The sequence below is a fragment of the Panthera tigris genome, chromosome B2 (genome assembly GCF_018350195.1).
Source record: "Panthera tigris isolate Pti1 chromosome B2, P.tigris_Pti1_mat1.1, whole genome shotgun sequence".
Lineage (NCBI taxonomy): Eukaryota > Metazoa > Chordata > Mammalia > Carnivora > Felidae > Panthera > Panthera tigris.
In genome coordinates, this window is record NC_056664.1 from 97,189,939 (window position 1) to 97,210,819 (window position 20,881).

The following is a 20,881-nucleotide window of genomic DNA, read 5'->3' on the forward strand; positions in this document are numbered from 1 at the left end:
TAGAAGCCAGTCCTCGAGGGAAATGAGCACTCGGTTGACGGGAAGCATGCTCGCTCCCTAGTATTTAGGCTCTGGGGTCAGAGGAGTGTGCAGCTGACTTAGGTGTGAGGAGCATCGGTAAGGACCCAGGTGCTGAGTGGTGGCCCCCTCAGAGGCAGAGCTCTGGCATCTACTACCAATTGCCTCACAGTTAGATGTTGGAAATGGTGAATTTACTTAGCTTATTCGGGTAAAAAGTTTTGTAAAGTCTTGTTCCTCCAGTGACTGAATTTACAATGGAGTGAACAATTACCACCTCAGATCATTTATAAAAGTAAACAAGAAGTGAGTTAAGAAGTGGGGAAAGTTTTGGGGCACCTGGGTGGCTCATTTGGTTTAGTCATCCAATGTTGGCTCAGGTCATGATCTTGCAGTCCGTGAATTTGAGCCCTGTGTCGGGCTCTGCACCGACAGCTTGGAGCCTGGAGCCTGCTTGGGATTCTGTGTCTCCCTCTTTCTCTGCCCCTCCCCACCCCCTCCAAAAAAAAAAAAAAGAAAAGAAAAAAAAAAGAAAAGGACGTAGGGAAAGTTTTGACCAAAAATTCTACCACAAAGTTAAGGTTGGCATTCCTTCTCGATCAACAACCATAACTTACTCAGCTTTCCTATACAGATCTTCCTTGACTTATGATATGGTTATGTCCTGAAAATACCCAGTGTAAGTTGAAAATGCATTTAATGTACCTAACCTATCGAACATCATAGCTTAGCCTTGCCTACCTTATGCTCAGAACACTTGTATTTTTTTATTGTTTATTTATTTTTGAGAGAGAGACAGCAAGACAGAGTGTGAGTGGGGGAGGAACAGAGAGAGAGGAAGACACAGAATACGAAGTGGGATCCAGGCTCTGAGCTGTCAGCACAGAGCCCGAGGCGGGGCTGGAACCCGCGAACCGCAAGATCATGACCTGAGCCAAAGTCAGGTGTTTAACCGACTGAGCCACCCAGGCGCCCCTCAGAACACTTATATTAATAATCTACAGTTGGACAAAATCATCTAACACAAATCCTACTTTATAATAAAATGTTGACTATCTCATGTAATTTATTGAATGCTGACAGTGAAAAACACAATGACCATATAGGTATAGAATGGTTCTAAGTATATTGGTTGTTAAGGCCAGTGATCAGGTGGCTGGCTGGGAACTGTGTGATGCTGCTGTCCAGCATCACAAGAAATGATCTACAGCACATGGTGGGGGGGGGGGGGGTGCAAAAGATTAACATTCAAAATTTGAAGTAGGGTTTCTACTGAATGTGAATCGCTTGCACATCACTGTAAAGTTGAAAAACCCTAAATTGAACAATTCTAAGTTTGGGATTATATGTACTAAAAAAGTGTAGGGAGAAAAAGTTGCGGGTAAGAAATGAAGGCACATGGAGGCTTTGTGGGGAAAGCAAAGGTCAAAGCAATTTCAGGCTAAAATGTAACAATCACTGAGATTTTTCAAGGTTTGCCCATAGGGACAAATTACAAGGGTAAATTTTCTGAGTAAGATGCACATTTACCAAGCTCAATGTTTCTGATCACTGCCATTTGAAGTTTTTGTTGTTGTTATTTTATTTCCATTTGAAGTTTTGATCCTCAACTCATTGGAAACTTACCCAACACTATGCATGACCTCTTGTGTTTGTCTTGTACTGCTTTTCAACTCTCGAAATACTGAACTTTTTAATGTCTTGTCTCCTCAAGGCTGTAAGCTTTTTGAGAGACATAGCTGTATCATGTCCCCAACCCCCATTCCTCACCAAGGGGGTCACAAAAAGCTCAGTTAATCTGAATCTTTAATGCTTCCAGGTTTTGAATGCCCTTGGGATAGGCATTCTGTAAATGGACACTCAACAGGTTTTTAGTGAAAATCTAATAACCTGAGAGCCCAGCCAGTGTAAATATATTCTAAGTCTGCATGTTTGTACTTTAAGGACAAAAGTTTGCTTAGATTCAGAGTGTGAACTTTTTTTTTTTTTTTTTTTAACAGTGTGCTAGAAGTATTAAGAAGGAACAACTCAAAGTTCTTTGTATTCTATGCTCTATCACGGTGCAAAGCAATGGGTGATCTGGCCTCTGGGTTCCTCCCAAAAAGCTGAACACGCTGATGCTGAGCACGACTCCTGGTAACATGCCCAAAAGCCCCTCGGCCCCCCATGTGATCTTTGAAGTCCCAATCCGTCCCCTTACCCCCCAGGGACACTTTCAGTTGAGAGTTGTCCTATGTCAGCGTCCACATTGCCAGGCTATAAACCAAAGGCAAACTCAGGGCTCTCAGGACAGGCCCACAATGAGAAAAGTGGAGCAGCAAGCGCAGGAACACCACCAGGAAGCAGTCAGAGCCCCCCTTCCCAGAGTTCCCTTCCAAAGAGAAGCCGAGGTAGCAAAAGCGCATTTGTACGTGCCAGAGCTGTATGCCCAAGTGACGGGCGCGTTCGGGGGACATTCTGAGCGAGAGCGAGGTCACAAACTACGCAAGGTGATAAATCCACCTCGCGGCCAGGGTGTAGTGTGCCAGGGAGTATGTGAGCATGTGAAATCGGCTCCGGAACGTGTGGCCGCGGAGCCCCGCCGGCTTTGTTCCCGAAATGTGATTGAAAGAGCCGAAACCGGGCTTAAAGAAGGCAGCGTTTGGTGGCGGGAACTCGTCGTCTCCGCAGGGGCTTGGGCAGCGCGCGAAAGTCGCCATCAGGCTCACCGGCCCCAGCCAGCCGCTGCGCCGGAATCCTGCAGCGGAGACAGTCTGCCTGGCCCATGAGCGGAGCCCGGAGAGGTCGTGGCCCGGGTCTGCAGCGTCCCCCAGCCAGCGCGGGCTGCCCCACGCGCCCGCCACTCCGCTGCGCGGCCAGCACAACATTCCATTTAAAAATAACACCCACGTGCGCTGGTAAACAAGCGCGCGCGGCTACTGCTGCCGCGCGCCCCGGGTGAGCCAGTTCGGCGCGCGCCCGCCCTCCTCCCGCACGTGTCTGCCGGCTCCGCCCGCGCCGCTCCGGCGTGTCTCACTCTCCACCCCCTCGGACTGCCGCGCACCGCCCAGAAGCCGCAAGCCCGGCAGCTCCAGGGCCCTAGTGTCCCTCTACTTTGGCAGGCGCGCCCCGCAGGGTGCTCTCCAAGTTTCCTCTCCCTACACCACCACCTCGCAGCAGGACCCATCGCCCCAGGTCTGCTCCCCTTCTTCCCTCCTCTGTCCTCTCAAGTCCCCCGCCTCTGAACTCTCCCTCAGCGCGCGAAAGGTTGGCTTCAGGTTCGCCCTCTCTTTCTCTCCTCTCCTCTCTGTCCCCTCCTTTCTTCCTTAGAATTTTACTCGATTGTTTATTATTTGCTGGGGGGCGGGGGCGGGGGGCGGAGAGGGGTGTCTGGGGCCTGGAGACTGGTGCCCGCGGCCAGTCAGCGCGCGGCGTGGTTTGACGAGTAGGCGGTGCAGCGAATGGGGACGCGGCGCAGAGCTCCCGGGTCACGCGCGTGTGGATACAATGACATCATCTGTTTGTACGCGTCGAACTAGCTTGGTGCAGGGGCGGGGCCGCGCGTCACTTGAGTGACGGGCCCTGCGCAAAGCCCGGAGTCTGGAATTGGCTGGGTGGGCGGACTCCTGAGTACCCTGGGTTGGACCTTTTTTGTGTATTGGGTCGTTGAGGAGCGAGCTCTGGACTCTGAGGTCTCCAGTGACTGACAAAGATTTAAGAAAAAAGATATTTATGAACCAAAGTGAATAGAGCTTTGGTGTGCGTATCGCATGTAGTGCATTGTTAGTGTACAAATGAACAATTTAGGCACTGATAATAGGATAAGGACTTGTGAAGATGTTTTCCCAAACCTAAAGAAGTAGCTTTAAATAAAAAACCCAAAAACTTAAAAAATGCACAATTATCTGTTCTGGAGTCATTTACAAATTAGAAGCAATTTAGTTCCCATTCATAATTGTTCAAAATCTGCCCTTGCGTTTAGGAATGGGGGAAATTTTGCATTTCTCCCGAGTTAGTTACACTTCTCCCCTCATTTGCCAAGAAATCCACGACAAGTCGAGCGTCCTAGGTAAGAAACTCAGCTGCAAACCTTTTGGTGCCTGATCAAATCTGAGGGCGTCAGTTTATCGAAGTCTTGTATGGCACCAACATCTTCTCTTGTCAGTACTTCCACGCCGAGGTAACCTCTGCGATCTGCGGTCAGCATCTTATCTCGGGTGTTACCTGGTGTCCGATTCTAACCGGGAACCGGACACCAGGGCGGGCCCAGAGCCTGGCGGACGGACGCGCCCGCCGGGGACCCTCAGTACCAGGCGCCCTGCCCGGAGTCTGAGAGGCCGCGCGACTGCGCTCATGGAGCGTTCGGGGCTCTGCTCTCCCCCTCCTTCTTCTCCTAGGCTGGCGCCGCGCTTTGTTGTCGTTGAGACTCTCGGGAGGAGGAGCCCAGCGAGGAGGGCTGCGGGAGCCCGCCTAGTCCCGGCCCGCGGCGCGCGCCCCGACACCCACGCCCGCAGTCCCGCGGAGCCGGGTCGCGCAGGCGCGCGCGCGAGCACACATATACACACACGCACACACACGCACGCACACAGCACACCCGGGCCCGCCGCCCAGCCCTCCCCTTGGGCGGGGACCCGCCCGCCGTCAGCTTAGGTTGAGGCACCCTGCGTGTGTCTATAACTTTGTGCTGCTGCCGCGGCCGCCCTGCTCGTGTAAGGGAGGAGGAGGAGGAATGTGGAAGGCGGCGGCGCGCAGGCTGACAGGCGTTTCCTCAGGCGGGCTGCGGCGGCAGCCGGAGCGCCTCTCCTTCGCCGAGGTTGCGCGCCCCCTCCTCGCCGTGCCCCGGGCCCGCGCGGGATTGTGCGTCCTCCCCACTCGTCCCTGAAGGGAAGGAACTGAGGTAGGCGCCGGAGCTTTGCAGCGGGGCGGCCGCCTTCCCGGTGACTCCGGATCTGCTTCCGAGCTGGGCCAGGCGCTTCCCTTTTTCCTCCCCGTGACTCGGTGTGCGCGCCCCCTTTCCCTCCCGCTAGTGTTTTTAAAGGACTTGAGTGAAGGGGGGAAAACTGTCAAGATGGCAGCAGCGGGAGCAAGGAGGTGATGAACGTGCTGGTCCGGGTTTTCTGGCAGCCCGGGAGACTTGGCGCTTCCTGACCTGTTGGAAGATTTATGTTCCGACTTGTCCCCTCCCCGCGTTCTTTACAGGGAAGGGGGTGGAGGGTACAACGTCCGCGAGCAAATAAACCACACAAAAACCCAAAGTGGTCGTTCCTGCTTGGCTCGACCCTTTGCAAACACCCGCCGAGCTGCTTGCCCCCCTGCTTCCCGTCTGGTCCTTTTTCTGGAAGTGTCAAGGGCCGGTCCGCACTCGGACTCATGGAGAGAGGAGAAGGTGGCTGCCCGTGCCGTTCCCGGGCTCGGGCCCCTCGGCCAGGAGAAGGGGTACAAGGGGGCGCGGAGGCGGCAGGGCCAGGGGCGAGGAGGAGAAGAGCGGAAGACGCCACAGACTTTGGCTGCGGCGCCGCGGGAAGCACTTGAGCGGGCCCGAACGAAACATAAACAAACGCACGCCCGCTCGGGCTCCGACCGCCGCTCGGCTGCGCCAGCTCCGGCCGCTGCCCGCTTTAAAGGCGCGGCCCGCGCCCCTCCCCCGCCCCCGCCCCTCCCCCTTCTTCCCCGCCCAGCCACCTAGCCCAGGAGGGACCTGCAGATCTGGCGGCCGCGGCGGCGGGGGGAGGGGGCTGCCCCGTGCGAGCCCGTCGATTCGCTCCGGTCTCCCCCGAGGCCTGGCCAGGGGGCGGTGTCTGCTGCGCCAGGTTCGCGGGACGCACGTCTCCAGGTCTGCCTGCTTCTAGGAGGCGGGCGCCGTGCGGCCGGGAAGCGGTGGCAGCGGGCGAGGACTCGCCGAGGACCGGGCTCCAGCCCGGGATAACGAACTCTCCTTCTCTCTCCTCTCGTGCTTCCCCAGGCGGCGGCAGTAGCGGCAGCGGCTCCCGGGAGCCCGAGCCTTCGCGGCGCCCCCGTCCCTCCCCCGCCGCACCCCGCCCCGGCGCGAGAGGAGAGCGCGAGAGCCCGAGCCGCGGGCGGGCGGGCGGCGAAGATGGCAGAGGCACCGGCCTCCCCGGCCCCGCTCTCTCCGCTCGAAGTGGAGCTGGACCCGGAGTTCGAGCCCCAGAGCCGGCCGCGCTCCTGTACGTGGCCCCTGCAGAGGCCAGAGCTCCAGGGGAGCCCGGCCAAGCCCTCGGGGGAGACGGCCGCCGATTCCATGATCCCCGAAGAGGAGGACGATGAAGACGACGAGGACGGTAGCGGTAGGGCCAGCTCGGCCATGGCGATCGGCGGCGGCGGGAGCGGCACGCTGGGCTCCGGGCTGCTCCTTGAAGACTCGGCCCGGCTGCTGGCTCCTGGAGGACAGGACTCCGGGTCCGGGCCAGCCCTCGCGGCGGGCGCGCTGAGCGGGGGGACGCAGACTCCGCTGCAGCCTCAGCAGCCACTGCCACCGCCGCAGCCGGGGGCGGCTGGGGGCTCCGGGCAGCCGAGGAAATGCTCGTCGCGGCGGAACGCCTGGGGAAACCTGTCCTACGCCGACCTGATCACTCGCGCCATCGAGAGCTCCCCGGACAAACGGCTCACTCTGTCCCAGATCTACGAGTGGATGGTGCGCTGCGTGCCCTACTTCAAGGATAAGGGCGATAGCAACAGCTCGGCCGGGTGGAAGGTGCGTACCCACCTCGGGCGGGCGGCCGGACCCGCCGGGCCTCCTGCGCAGTGCGAGACGCGCCTTCGATTCATCGGAGCGCGCCTGCGGGCGCTGGGGAGAGGGGTTGGCAGCGAGAGCCTCCGCTGTGAGGTTTCGGGGGATCTGTGTGACCCCCAGAGGAGGGGAACCTGGGGTCGGCCGCGGAGGGGGGTTGGGGAAATGAGGCTTCCGGGGAAGCCTCGGGCATGGCCAGGTGAGGAGAGGGGGCAAGGGATGCCGGCGAGGGAAGGACTGGCGGACAGGAGTGCGTTTGACGGATTCCCCGGACTGCGCGGAGGAGGTAGGTCTGCGGCTAACTTCCAAGTAGAAATCACCGTAGTGAGGGTGCGGGGAGGGCGCTGCGGGTGGAGTGAGAGGATGTGGGGGAGTGTTTGGGACTTGGTGCCCGGAGAAGCGGTTGGATTTGTGGTTCCCAGTTGGTCACAGGAGCATGGTCGTTGTTACTAGCTGGATGAGCACCCTTACGTCGAAGTTTCTATCTAACGTGTGGATGTTAATTCCCATAGGCATACCGGTCCCATTAGAAAAAGCAGTGGTTGTAAACCTTTTCCTGGCTGCTTGTCTTTCCTTGCCTGTGTTGACATCTTTATTACTTAGAGAGGTCTTCCCAGTAAAGGAGTCTCCAAACTTGAGATGTTCTGGGTCCTGGAATGGGCCTGCCCTTCCACCTTAAGGCGGACTAGCCACACCTGCTGCTTCTATTGAGGCCTGGACTCTGGCGCTATTTGAGGCCAGGTCCAGGTGTGGAGGACTGGGGCCTGGAGCTTCACCTAGCCTTCCCTGGCCTAGGGGAGGGAGATGTAGTGGCAGGACTGGGCCATAATGGCTTCTACCTATAAGTGAACCAGAAGGGAGGCTCTCTACTGTTCCTTTTCAGCCTCTTGGGGCACTGGGCACATGGTAGGGAGAGAGGTGTGGAAAGGCCTATGATGTAATGACTTCCTGCAGTTGGGCATCTAAACAGATTAACTCCTGTGCCCCTGCTGGGCTGCTGATACCCAGCTGCTTTGCTCTTCCTGGCACCTCATTCTCCTGGCCTCTACCCCAAGATATGACTGTGTCGTTACCAGGCAAAAGAGGTACATGTGGAGGTACATATCACTTATCAGTTGCTTCTATTTGCAAGTTAGCTTTTTTTTTTTTTTTAATTAAAGAGGTGGTTGCTTCCTTCCTCAGTCCTTCTCTTCACTGTATCTTCCTGGATTCCAGTATGTGTGTACAGCAAGAACAGTGTAATCTTGGTGGAGAACTGGAGCCCTGGAGAGGAATTTGTGTAACAATTGAAGAATGTAGTGTGTTTTAAAGAAAAAAGAACTTAGTGTGTTGAGTTTTAATTTGCTTAAAAAAAAACTTGCAAAGTACCTTTTTTTTTTTATAATTTCTCATGGCTAGAAAAGGACTTGTTGAGATTTTTTTTTCTTTTTTTTTTAAGTTTATTAATCCTGAGAGAGACAGACAGCGTGAGGGAGGGGCAGAGAGAGAATCCCAAGCAGTCTCCACGCTCTGAGTGCAGAGGCCAGCTCAGGGCTCGAACTCAGGAAACTGAGATCATGACCTGAGCCGAAATCAAGAGTCAGATGCTTAACTGAGCCACCCAGGCGCCCCTTGCTGAGATACTTTAAAAGCAAAATGTGTGCTTTGAAATTATTCCACATATCTGTCTCATTTCCTTTAATGAATGCTGACATTATGAATCTTACATTGGATTTAATTTTAAAGCTTTGCAAAAGAATGCCAGCTGTGTGATCCGAGGGCCATTTACAGAAAGCATGGGAGTGAGTTCCATTTCAAAGCAGTGTTACTGTGATAGCTTTTAAAACTGAATTTCCAAGTGAATAGCAAGGGTTAATCTCAGTGTATAGTGTCAGGAAGGGGTGGGTTTCAAGATCTAAGAAAATGGATATAGGGGTTTGGAATATTTTTCAAATTTCTCACACTTGCAGTGAGTCCTGTATATTTTGAACTTAGTGCAGAGGATCTGCTAGTTAAAAGTTAGCTAGTTAAAGCTAAAAAGTTAGCGCTGGAAGGGTTTTCACATTTCCTATGACTTTCAAGTTTACAAAAGTAGTTTAATTCCACAAATAACATTTCTTGCTATTGTGCTTACAGTTAAAGATGGTAACAGTTTTGATTTTTTTTTTTTTTTAAAGATCTAGGTGAGAAAGTAGTATTACCAAAAGAAGCCATGAATTGTGATTCAGTTAATTATATTTTCACGTAGCTTGCAGGACTTACAATAGAGATTTGGGGCCTAGTCATAAACTTTATGGTTTTATGTCCTTAACCTTTTTTTGGTCTCATGCTATCTCATTTCTCTCTCTCTCTCTCTCTCTCTCTCTCTCTCTCTCTCTCTCTTTTGGTTGGAGTATATTCAATGCACAGTGTTAAATTAGTTTCTATCTTATCTCTAACATTTGTGAAATATAAATTGAAACTCGAGCCTTAATATGTTTAATACAGTGCATAAAGTAAAATGTCTTTGTGTTTAATGTAAGTAAAATTATTTTTAAGATTTTATACTAGTTCTGAGTATCACATGACAACTTGTGGGGATATCCTTTAAAGATTTTTTGTAAGATGACTTTCATCAAAAGATGCACCCATGCAGGAACTTCCAAATCTTTGATGATGGAGAAAGCCCTTTGAAACTGGGGCTGGTTTCATATTCTGATTATGACTAATAGCCAGCCTTTTTTTGTGCTTGTGGTTCAGTGGGGGTGGTAGAAGAGGGAAGAGGGAGAGGTCAGGAGCTAATTGTGACCCATTTCCCTGCGTCCAAGTTTCAGGAGTTGATTCCTATCACGATTAGTCATTTTGAGAGCAGGCATGTGCACTTAAACCACACTGCTTTCATTCTTAGTTACACATTAGGGTTTTTAACTTCTAAAAATGTCTAGAATTCAGGTTAACCTCTCCTAGTCCTGTGTGCACATAGGCACAGTATGCAGGGCTTAGGCCTTGCTTTTTTTGTGGCTTTTTTGGCCTGTTGCATTCTGAGATTCTGTCACCAGAATTCTCACCCTAAGATCAGAGAATGAAAGGATTAGAAAAGAAGACATTGGAGATCAGAACTGGGACTAGTGATTTGAAGCCCTGGTTGCATATTAGAATCACCTGGGAGCTTAAAAAAAAAAGCCAATACCCAGAGAATCGGTTTTAATTGGGCTGGTCTGGGGCTTAGCATTATTTTTGTTTGTTTGTTTTTGTTTAAGTTTCTCAGGTTATTCTAATATACAGCCGGGATGAGGTTTGCAGAGATTGTTCAACTCCCTCATAGGTGAAGAACCTGATTCTTCAAGTTAAGGACTTCTCTAAGATCACACAGCTAGTTAGTACACAGGTAATTAATAGTCGCAGTTCTGGAGATTTGTTCTTTATCACATTATTTTCCTCTTTAAATCGAGGATCTATTTTTTTAAAGTCACTTACTAAGTAACAAGTAGTCTTACACAAGTAAAAGATGCTTTCCTGAAAAGCATATTTGCCTCTCAGTCTAAAGATGTCTTGGTTATTATTTTAGCATCAGAAACAGATGAATATTGATGGAGGCTGAGTGAGTTTCTCATATTTGTATAGCCGTCCAGTGTTGATCAGTATGGGTACTTAGGAATTATGAAGTGATGAAGGTGGCAGAAAAGATAGCATTTTAACAAAAGGAGGAAGTTCCTGGTTAACTTAGGTTTGAAAGATGCATATTGTGCCAGACAGAAAGGTGATGGCTATCTCACAGGCTCCCTTACCTCAGGCAATAAGTAGAAATGAATAATCAGATGTGGTCACGAGGGGAAAAGGTTACATTTCCTTTAATTCGGATTAAGTTTACTTGTACTGCACCACCCATAATTAAACTGGTTTGTTCTCTCCGTTCCTCCTGGGGAGGGGGGCAGACCTCTAGGACTCCAGGGTTTACCTGTTAAGGTCTATTTATTGCTTATTCACCTACTCACACCCACACACCTGCATTTCCCACGGGGTTAGGGCATGATTGTATCAAGTAGCCGTGAGTTTCTGTGCTGGTTCTCAAAATTTCACAAATGGAGGATCTTGTGTGTGTGTGTGACGATTTCTGCTGCTGCTGTGGAGGTTAATTCTGCAAGAGACTAGTCTTCTTTCATGTGACAATGTGTACTCTTACAGCTTCTTCCCAGAGTGAAAAGATGAGGACCCACCTGCCACACAGTGCTTGTTGATGTTCTTACTGTTCTGGTTCTTTAGATTAATGCATGCAGTTCCTTCCCAACACACTGTGTTAAGAAAATGTCATTTTAACTGCAACTTTTATATTTAAAAAATATTTTTTTTAAATTTCAAAATGACAAAGTTGTGATAATTCCATGTTGGCTTGTAATTCTCCCCTCAGTCACCTTTTGGAGTAACTCACCAAAGGGCCAGTTACAGTCGTGTGTAAGGAATCTGTCTTCTGCTTGGCCCATGTTACCAAAATGCTGTTTTGTAACTTCCTTTGGCAGGACTGTCTTCGTCAGGGATTCTCAACGAATACACTTCCTCTTCCTACAGCCTCAGCACACTAGGGGGACTGGGGGACTGTTTTTCCTCTTTTTCAAAGCTGTGTCATCGACCTCTGAAGTGAAGAAATTGGCCCTTTTAAACTTTGATCTGTGGGCCCTGTAGCAGAGAGAGTCTTTAAAAAAGAAGCTAAGTGTTTGTTTTGATATGTTTATCTCCTTCTTAGAAAATGAAATGAAACTATGCAGACTTATTTTTAGGAGATTTTAGGAGGGTTCTATTTTAAGAGAATGACACCATAGAAGAACATCTTGTAGTTCAACTTTTTAATACGTGTGATTCTTACTTAAAACCTGCAAGATATTTTTATTTAGGAAATTAATGAAGAGTCCTTGTCCCAGTAAAAAGTCATTTATTTGGTCTGGGAAAAGTTTAGCAGATACCATCCATCCAAAGATCTTCATAAATATGCAAAGATAAGACTGTTTAGGTCTGTACATTCTGGCAGGGCACCCTGCTGACCCACTGCTTATCAGATCAGATTCCCAGGCTGGAGAGAATATGGAATTTATTTTGTTTTCATACCTTACTCGTCTTGCCTGGAGGGAACAGACTTGATCCTCTCTTGAGTCATTTTTCTCCTTACCTTTTCCTGTATCACAAATTGAAGAGTCCTGAAGAGCCCCTCTGGCCTTTTGCTGCTATAGAAGGAGTTGGGAATGACACATATATAGGTAAGTTAGTGTCCGTGGACGTTATAGCTGGCATACAGTAAGTGACCGAAGATCAGAGAGAGAAAACCTTTTTACCATTTTCATCACATGCCATTTTATTCATGCAACAAACAATCAAAGGCATACCGTTCACAGGGCTTTCTCCTGGGCCTAAGGGATATAGTAGGAGCACAAGTCACATAAGGTTCCAGTTCACAGGATTCATGTTCTATTGGAGGAAGATAAAAAAAAAACGTGCAAATCTGTGTTCTATGAACTTGTCATTGTTGTTCATTCACTTTGCCTTTTTTCACATCTGTACTTCTGCTTTCATCAGTACTTCAGCTCTCTGCAGAGAAGTTACTGGCAAATTGGAAAGTTGGTGTTGAACTCTGGCTTGGAGCTGGTCTTTAATTCTCTGCCGATCATTTTTTTCCAGCTTGCTTTGGAGACGCAAGGCCACTGTGGCATGGCTCCTATAGTTTGGGTCTGTTTGGGAGAAGCTGGGTTTTTTCCAGGTCTGCCCAGATTAGGGCACACCTGTGGTCCTGGCCTGATCTGGGATCTCCAGTTCTGTCGTATGGGGCCTGGTAGAGGACTGGCCTCCCTCTGGAGTGGAGGTGGAGCCTTGATACAGCTGACTCATCCACATTGCTTCTCGCCTCAAATTTAGAACTAAAAGAGGTTTTAAAGATCATCTAACTACTTCATTTTACAGGTGAGGAGCAGGACAAGAGCATGTGAGTGACTGTTCAGAATCCTACAGCTAGCAGAGATGGAGCTAAGAGTGTGTCCACGTGAGCCCCCGGGAACCACTGTTCTGTAATGTCTGCTGTTAACCATTGTGGTTTCACAGCTGTTCGTGTCATTGCTTCCATTTCTGCAAACTCTTACTTCATTTGCTTGCCTCTGATTCCCCTCCCCCTTCCTTTAGGCTGGTTGTGCTAAAGTAACTGTGTTGCTCTTTTAGCATTCTCCATCAGTGCTTTTAGCTAACCTAAAAGCCCTCTGTTTTAACCCTACTCCACCCTACTGTGCCCACCCCTGACTCCCACCTACTTGCTTTGTCATTTTTCTCTGACTCCTCTTGATTCCCAAGGACAGTGTAAGAGCCTCCAAAGCACAGAATGTGTCTGCCAGACAATAACATATCTGATCCTTGGAGCTGCTTTTTGGATCATTATGTCCACAGCCCATGAAGATAGCCTTGTTCTGGGACTCTTGACGCTGAAAGAGATGATGTGATTCGAGAGTGAGGCGATACCACATGTGGAGTCTTTTGGATACTTCTAGCTATGAAGTCTGAGACCTCCTAGCATTGATGTTGCTAGGGTATGGTGTAGTTATGAAAGGGTACTCTGCTATCTAAGGCATTTCTTGTTAGTGTCTTATTTCCTCGTGTAGAAGTCCCTGAAAACTTCATTAGTGCCAGTTACTACCCATCACAGAAACTGAGGGGAACCTGATCTTGGAATGACTTCATTTAGAGGAAAAAGTTGAAATCAAGTCTGTTTTCTGTGTGTATGCCCCACCGATGCAGCATCAATATGCACCATCTAGAGAAAGTCACCATGGGATTGTTCAGCCTAAAATTCATTTACCCACTTCTTACAGGAGCAAAGCTGTTGTGTAAGTTGTCCATAATGTTCTGCATTTGGAGGCAGAAGTCCCAGATGGACCTGAAGTTTTATATCCATGGATTGGGAAATAGAAGTCGTGTATGAAGGAGGAAGAGACAGCAAGCACTGTTTGAGATGGATCTTTTAAGGGCTAGTCTGGAGCTCTTCTGAGTTCATGTTTTTGAAATGTGTGGTTAGGCTGTGATTATGATACAAGAGCCCAATTCTGATGGCATCCCTACCCTGACAGACTCAGTGCCTTTAACCATTTTATTCCTGACTGAACAACATTTCTTTCTCAGTATCACAATTTCCCCAGTTGGAAAAAGAAGCACAGTAGCAAGCATCCATAGAGTATTGTGATGTATCCTTCCTTCCTGATAAAACACAAGTGTGTGATTGGTGTGTGTTTCAAGCTGGGCTTTTCTAGACAGTGTGTCTTTCAGTTTCCACTCAGGCTCAGGCTTTTTTTTTTTCTATTATGGGATAACATTATAAAATGAAATGGACTAGGTTCCCTTATGGGCTGTGGTCCTTTCAGTAATTTGCTACTCTAGTAATTGCTTGTGATGAAGAAGCCAGGTTCTCTTCTAGGGGCTCACCATGCCTGGGTGTCAGATGTATCCTCGTCCTGCAGTGGAGAGGCGCACACAGAGCAAGGAAAGCTTGTGGCACACTTGTAGGGGGCAAGGCTGATGCAGGAAGTGATCCTGCTACAAACAAGTGAAATGCATTAGCTTTCCTCTGGAGTAAACGTACAATAAATCCAACAGAGATGCCTTTGGCAGTTTTAAGTAGGTGTTTGGAATTTCTTATTTTTGTGTGTGTGTGTGTTGGGGGAGAATCCACATCATATTTTTCATTGTGTTTTAGATGTCTAGTGAAATTAATAATTTGGCTTCTGAAGCCATTGAGAATTTACTTTAAATTCAGAGCCAGCAGAGGGAGTACACAGGTCTTAAAGCTCATCTCAAGTGTTTTTTTCCCCATAAAGCTGAAATAATACCTTGATTAAAATAAAAAGGACTGTGATATATAGTGCTTCCATGTAGGTTTATGTCATCAGAAACAGATAATTTGAGGGGCGCCTGGTTGGCTCAGTCGGTTAAATGGCTGACTTTGGCTCAGGTCATGATCTCGCGGTTTGTGAGTTCCGGCCCCGCGTTGGGCTCTGTGCTGACAGCTCAGAGCCTGGAGCCTGTTTCGGATTCTGTGTCTCCCTCTCTCTGCCCCTCCCCTGCTCGTGCTCTGGCTCTCTCTGTCTCAAAAATAAATAAAACATTAAAAAAAAAAAAAAAAACGGATAATTTGTGGAGGGGCTGTTAAAAACCTAAGGTAACTTTTTAAAAATTTATTTTTATTAAAAATTTTTTTTTCTTTGAAAATTCCATTTATTGGTATTGATGAACTTTGATTTGCTTTTAGCTCATATGCTAATAACAGCTGCTGACCACTAAGGTAACTTTTTTTTTGAAAGGAAACCTTGGTCTTCTGAGACCCATGATCCACTTTCCATCCCTGAATAGTTAAATGAAAGCACTTCTAACTGAAAAATATCCTTCCCTGTCTTTCATATTTTTTGTTGTTTCACTTCTGATAATATATGTGAGTGTTTATATGTAATACCAAATTTTTCAGAGTATTCAAGTGTCTGGGCTAGTGGAATGTGCTGTGTTTTAGTGCTATTTTGATTGGGACTTCTGATATTTTCCAAGACTTCACAGTTTCCCACAGGTGAGAGAAAGGCAAAAGCTACATTATTTCTAATTCAGTTTGGAAGTAATAGTCCACTGGCGATTATAACTTTGAATTATTTTTTTTTGATATTTCTGTAATGCTGTGATTTTGTCATCTCCTTCCCCTTTGCCCCATACTTTGGTGGTGGTGGTTTACTTTAATTTGGGAGTTGTAGTGGGTTGAATGGTATTCCCCCCAAATTCATGTCCACTTGGAACCTCAGAATGTGACCTTATTTAAAAATAGGGTCTTTTAAGGGGTGATGTGGTTAGTAGCCAAGCGCAGCAGGCGTTGCTGGGAGCCACCTGAAGCTAGGAAGAGGCCAGGGACAGTCCCCACCCTGGCATCTTCAGCGGGAGCATGGCCCTGCTGAATCCTTGGACTTCTAGCCTCCAGCACTGTGAGAGAATAGATTCTTGTTGTTTGAAGACCCCGAATTTGGTGATTTGTTATGGTAGTCTTGGGAAACAAACATGAGAGCTTGGAGATGGAAGAGAGGGACAGGCAGGGTTGCAGATAGAGAAGAGTACAAAGTTCTGTTTATTTTATTACTGAGATTATTTGCCATATAGTATTGGTTTCAGCTGTACAACATACTGATTCAACTTTGGTGTCTGTCACAAAACGTTCACCACAATAAGCCTACTTGAATTAACATCCATTGGTGCTCACAGTTGCAGATTTCTTTTTTTTCTTGTAATTAGAACTTTTAAGATCTACTCTGATTTTATACCTGGAAGTTTGTGCCTTTTGACCACTGTCATCCATTCTGCCCCTCCCCATTTTAAATTAGATTAAAATTAAAATGTTAATCATTTACAGGCCACTTATAATTTAAATTTCTTCATTCTGCTGTGGGAGACAGAAGGGAGGCATAAATTTACCTGATTTCCCAGTTAGAACTACTAGAACTTGTTCCTCCTTCCCATTTCTAATATGTCCTGGGTTCCCGCTCAGACCCCCTCCCCTGTCCCCCTTACTGAATTTATTTCTTGAAGCTCATGGAATGGCTGCACGTGTGGAGTGTGGGCTTGAGGTTTCTCTGAAGCCCAGGAATTCTGGCTGAGAGCTTTGGTCTAGAATCGTCCCTCTTTGAGGAGAGAAAGAAAGGAGCCTTGGGTTCTCAGTGGAAGGATCCTTTCTTTCCTCTCAGGGCTTGAGAAGGTAGAGCCCAGTCAGGTCCATTGTCCTTGATTATGGTACTAAGGCTAATCCAGAATCTCTGGAGTCCCCTCAGCTCATCCTGTGCTTGGTTCAGGGACTTTCAAAGTTTCTCATACCTGAGCCTTCAGGCTTTTGTCTCCTTTGTGTATATTTATGTCCCAAAAACCAGTCATCCTAATGAAGCATAGAACATAGAGTGGTTGTCATCGTAGAAGTAGAAACAGTTCTGAAGTATTTAAGAGTGAGAATTGCACAGTTTAACATTCTATTTCAAAATGATATTTTTGGGAAGGAGAGCCCGGAGAGACAGTTTGATCCTTACAACAAAAAGGCATCTTCACAACCACATTCTCAGACCTAGATATTATGCTAATTATAATAATAGTAGCTAGGATTTATTGAGCACTAAGCACCAAATGCTCAGCTAGGTTTTTACATCTAATGTTGATCCTACAAGATAGGCATTTAAATGTAAATCCCAATTTAAAGATGAGGAAATGGTTCAAGGAACTTGAGATCAGACCCCAGGTTTCTTGGACTCTGGAACTTTTTTTTGCCTTTTCTATTGTGCTCTACTGTCTCCTGAGTGCCAGTGGGACTTTGGGTTGGGTGGGGGGTATACAACAGTAAAATAAAATAGCTGCCATTTCACTTATTTATATTATTCATTTGGCAGGGAGAGTTGAGTTTGTGTGTGTGTGTGTTTTAATTTAGGTAAATTTGACATACAACATTAACTTCAGGTGTATAATGTAGCAAGTCAGTATTTGTATATATTGCAGAATGCTCACCACAAAAAGTCTAGTTAACCTCCGTCACCATTCATAGTTACAGACTTTTTTTTCTTGTGATGAGAATTTTTAAGATTTACTCTCCTAGAAACCTTCAAATATGCGATACAGTTATTAACTGTAGTCACCATGCTGTACATTACATCCCTGTGACTTATAACTGGAAGTTTGTACTTTTAGAAAATAGCTTCCATTTTAAAGGTTGCTGCTGTGTGCCACATCTTTACATATGTTACCACTAATCCTCATATTAATCCACTGGAATACTGTCTCGAAGGCTTGTCTTCCAAGTTGTGGCTGACTGGGGTAACCCCTCTGTGTGCTGCTAGGGGAGTGGACTTGGACCCATGATTTAGGCTCCTTTCCTTGATTTTATTTGCATGAGCTAATAACTTAAAAATTGAGTCAGTGCCTCGACTTTTAGTGGGAGAATAGAAGAAGTGGCTTGAGAATTCTGTCAAAAACCTGCAGGTGTGTGGATTCTCATTTCCGATCGGTCACTGCTTTGCAGGAGCATGGTTTGCTCTGCCTCATATACAAAGTGTACTATTTAGAACTAATAGACTCATACATAGTGTATAGAAATCCTTTGGGTTGGACTATTATCTCTGGCAAATTTCTGCCTTGGGAGAACAGGGTGTCTGTGTTTCTATTATGTTGTAGACTTTACCTAAAGCATCTAAAGTAGATGAAGGGAGACGAGACCACCAAGAAAAACAGATTGCAGGGGAACAAAATTTATAAGAAGCTCCTGGCAGCAGTTTGGCTGCTGAATCAGATCTCATAACTAAAGGTATTAAAATACCTTGTGAGGTGTTTGACTCTTTGCTATGCAGGTACTGTTGGGTTTAAAGGCAGGTTGCCAAGACAGAGACTGAAAACGTTGCATAATGCAAGTTGCTGGCCAGGTTAAAGTGTTTATCTCTACTGAAGAGCTTATTGCTTTTATCTTCAAGGTAAAAATATGTATGGGTAGGACCTAAAATGATGGTTTTAATTGGCCAGGGGAATGCAGTACTCATGTGCCCTAAGATAAAATGTGGCTAGCAGAACACTAATCCTACGTGTGTTTGAAAAAACTTCAGAACTCTCAGTTTCATAGTAAAGATAGGTGAGTAGTGCCTGGATAGTGTCCAGAAGATAGACTGAAACACTATGATAAATGTGGAGCCGGCAGAACGGTTCTGCCTGATAACTGAATATAGAGGGTGCTGGGGAGGGTGACGGGGCTGGAGGCAGTTGCAGTAGAAGGTGGCAGTGGCCACAGTGGACTTTTAAAGGTACAACTTGGGTTATCAACCTGAAGTTTAAGGTGGGCATGAAATTATATCCAGTAGAGCTTGTTAGATGTCTCCTTGAAAATTCGTACTACTTTAGAAAGATCAAGTGGACGGCTGAGTCATTAATTCATATAATTCAAATTTCAAAACTGCTTTTTTCCTGAAGTGTCCAAATAATTGATTTTTGAAATATTCCTTTCATCATAAATTATCTAGATAATTGCTTCAGTTTCATATTTCATATTAAGCTCAGCTGAGTGATGTTTAACCCTTCCTGCTCACATTCCTCTTTTTTAAGTTTTAATTTTACTTGATATTTTTTTTTTTTTACTCAGTATTTTTAAAAGCTTGATGCATTTAAATTTTTTTATAATACTATAATGGTTTTATAAAGTAAAACTCTTTCTCTGAATGTCTCCATTAGAACTTATCTTGCTGGTAAATTCTTTAAAAATTTTTTACCTAATTTAAAATTCAGTGTTGCTGTAGATCTTCTAGGGTTTTTACCTTATTAGTTAGGATAGCTGTCCTGGGGCTTCCTGCCAGCATTTATTTCCATGTCAAGGATTTGTTGTTAAACTCACCTTCTCACCCTTTATACATGTGCATCTTTGTAAATATATATATATTTACCCCCCAGTTGGTAGAATGAGAAGGGATGTATCTTTATTTACTAGTTTTCAGTACAGTCTCATTAACAGCATTAATTTGCCATGTATGCATATACCCATTGTGCAAATAAACAGTGACCCACAGACTAAATTTTCAGCAAGATACTTTTTTTTTTTTTAAGTAAACATTGAAACTCTGAACCCAAACATTCTTCTGAATTTGTTTAGAAGAATAATGAGCAGTTAGGTCAGGTGTACTGTTTGTGTAATCCTGAGAAGCCTAGAATGGGTTTATGAAAATTATGGGCCTGATTAATTTAAGGTTTTCTTCGAGCTGATTCCAGGGTGAGTGTGCTTGCTTTGGCACACTTAGATTCTGAAGGTCCTCATAGATAACTTCCTAGGTGAGCTAGTATACAATTTCTTGAAATTAGTGGCCTAGATCAGGCCTTCTATTGCCAACCCTGTCCAATAAAGGTAAGCTTACAGCCTTCTGTTTGACTAGATAGATGCATGTCCTCTGCTGAACTGAAATATCTAAAGCAGTCCTATTAGTCTTCTCCCTTTACAAGAAAGATCCTTATTTCAGGCTGAAAGGCTATGTGTTCTGGGCCATACTTTTGGCTTTACCACATTCAACTTTCACGTTCATTGTTAAGGTAAAATTCGGTGCTTTGATCATAGGTATCAATTAGTAGGTGTTCTTTGGGAGGAGGGAAAGGGTTTATTCTGATGGTCTTATGAAATCAGGGAATGCTTTGAGTTAATTTGTGGGTAATCAGTACTGAATAAGTGAAGTAGCATGTGTTAAATTAGAAAAGTTGTATTAGTGAAAACTATGTCTTCTAAATTGATTTTGAAATAATTACTTAACAAATGGATGTTTTTAATCAAATTATAGTTCTCATTTTCAAGATGCTGATTTATCCACATCTTAGTTTTCTAATCAGATCAAAAACTTTAAATTGATGAATTGGTTTTTAAATGTTAACACGGTGGAAATACATCTGAATTTTTCTATCTGGGCTCCCAGTGTTTGACCTATTGGTATGAGCAGAGAAAATTTTCACCCAACTTCTGTCTGTATCACCTGCTTTGAGATTCCCTGCTCTGTCCATTGAGCACCAACTCTGTTTTACTGTTTTGCTTCATAATTATGCCTTAAATAGGATCGTAAAGCATTCAAACTTTTTTTTCCCAGCTTGTTACCTCATGCATCTAGTGCTAGTCAAGAAGGGAGAGAAGAAAATAACTTGGTTTTATCATCTGAACCACATGATTTTACAACTTTGAAAACTCATTTGTCAGTGTGGTTACTAGGAAGATAATTTCATTTACCAAGTGCTCTGAGAGTTACTCCTTCAATCTCCTTCCTCTTGCCTCCCCTTTAAAATTTTTTAAAAATTGTTTTCAGGGGTGGGGGCTCCCGAGTGGCTCATTAGGTTGAGCATCCAACTCTTGATCTTGGCTCAAGTCCAGGTGGGACTCCGTGGTGTGTGTGGCACCTGCTTGGGATTCTCTCTCTCCCTCTCTCTCTGCACCTCCCCCATGCATGCGGGCCCCCCCCCTTCCGAAAATAAATAAACATTAAAAAAATAATATTTAGGGGCGCCTGGGTGGCTCAGTCAGTTGGGCGTCTGTCTTCGGCTCAGGTCATGGTCTCACAGTTTGTGGGTTCAAGCTCTGCGTCAGGCTCTGTGTTGATAGCTGGAAGTCTGGAGCCTGTTTTGGATTCTGTGTCTCCCTCT

The 20,881-nt window shown here is 46.3% G+C and overlaps 1 protein-coding gene across 2 annotated transcripts in view; it reads left to right on the forward strand.

The window, feature by feature from the left end:
* Nucleotides 1–4,807: 4,807 nt before the first annotated feature.
* Nucleotides 4,808–20,881, forward strand: part of FOXO3 (forkhead box O3) — a 125,939-nt gene continuing 109,865 nt past the window's right edge. The window contains exons 1-2 of one of the 2 annotated variants that reach the window (XM_042986925.1): nucleotides 4,808–4,894; nucleotides 5,960–6,709. In XM_042986925.1, the coding sequence (XP_042842859.1) occupies nucleotides 6,092–6,709 (618 nt within the window). In that variant the 5' untranslated portion in view covers nucleotides 4,808–4,894; nucleotides 5,960–6,091. Of the gene's footprint in view, nucleotides 4,895–5,942; nucleotides 6,710–20,881 lie in introns of those variants that run through there. The other variant, XM_042986926.1, reaches the window with a different exon arrangement.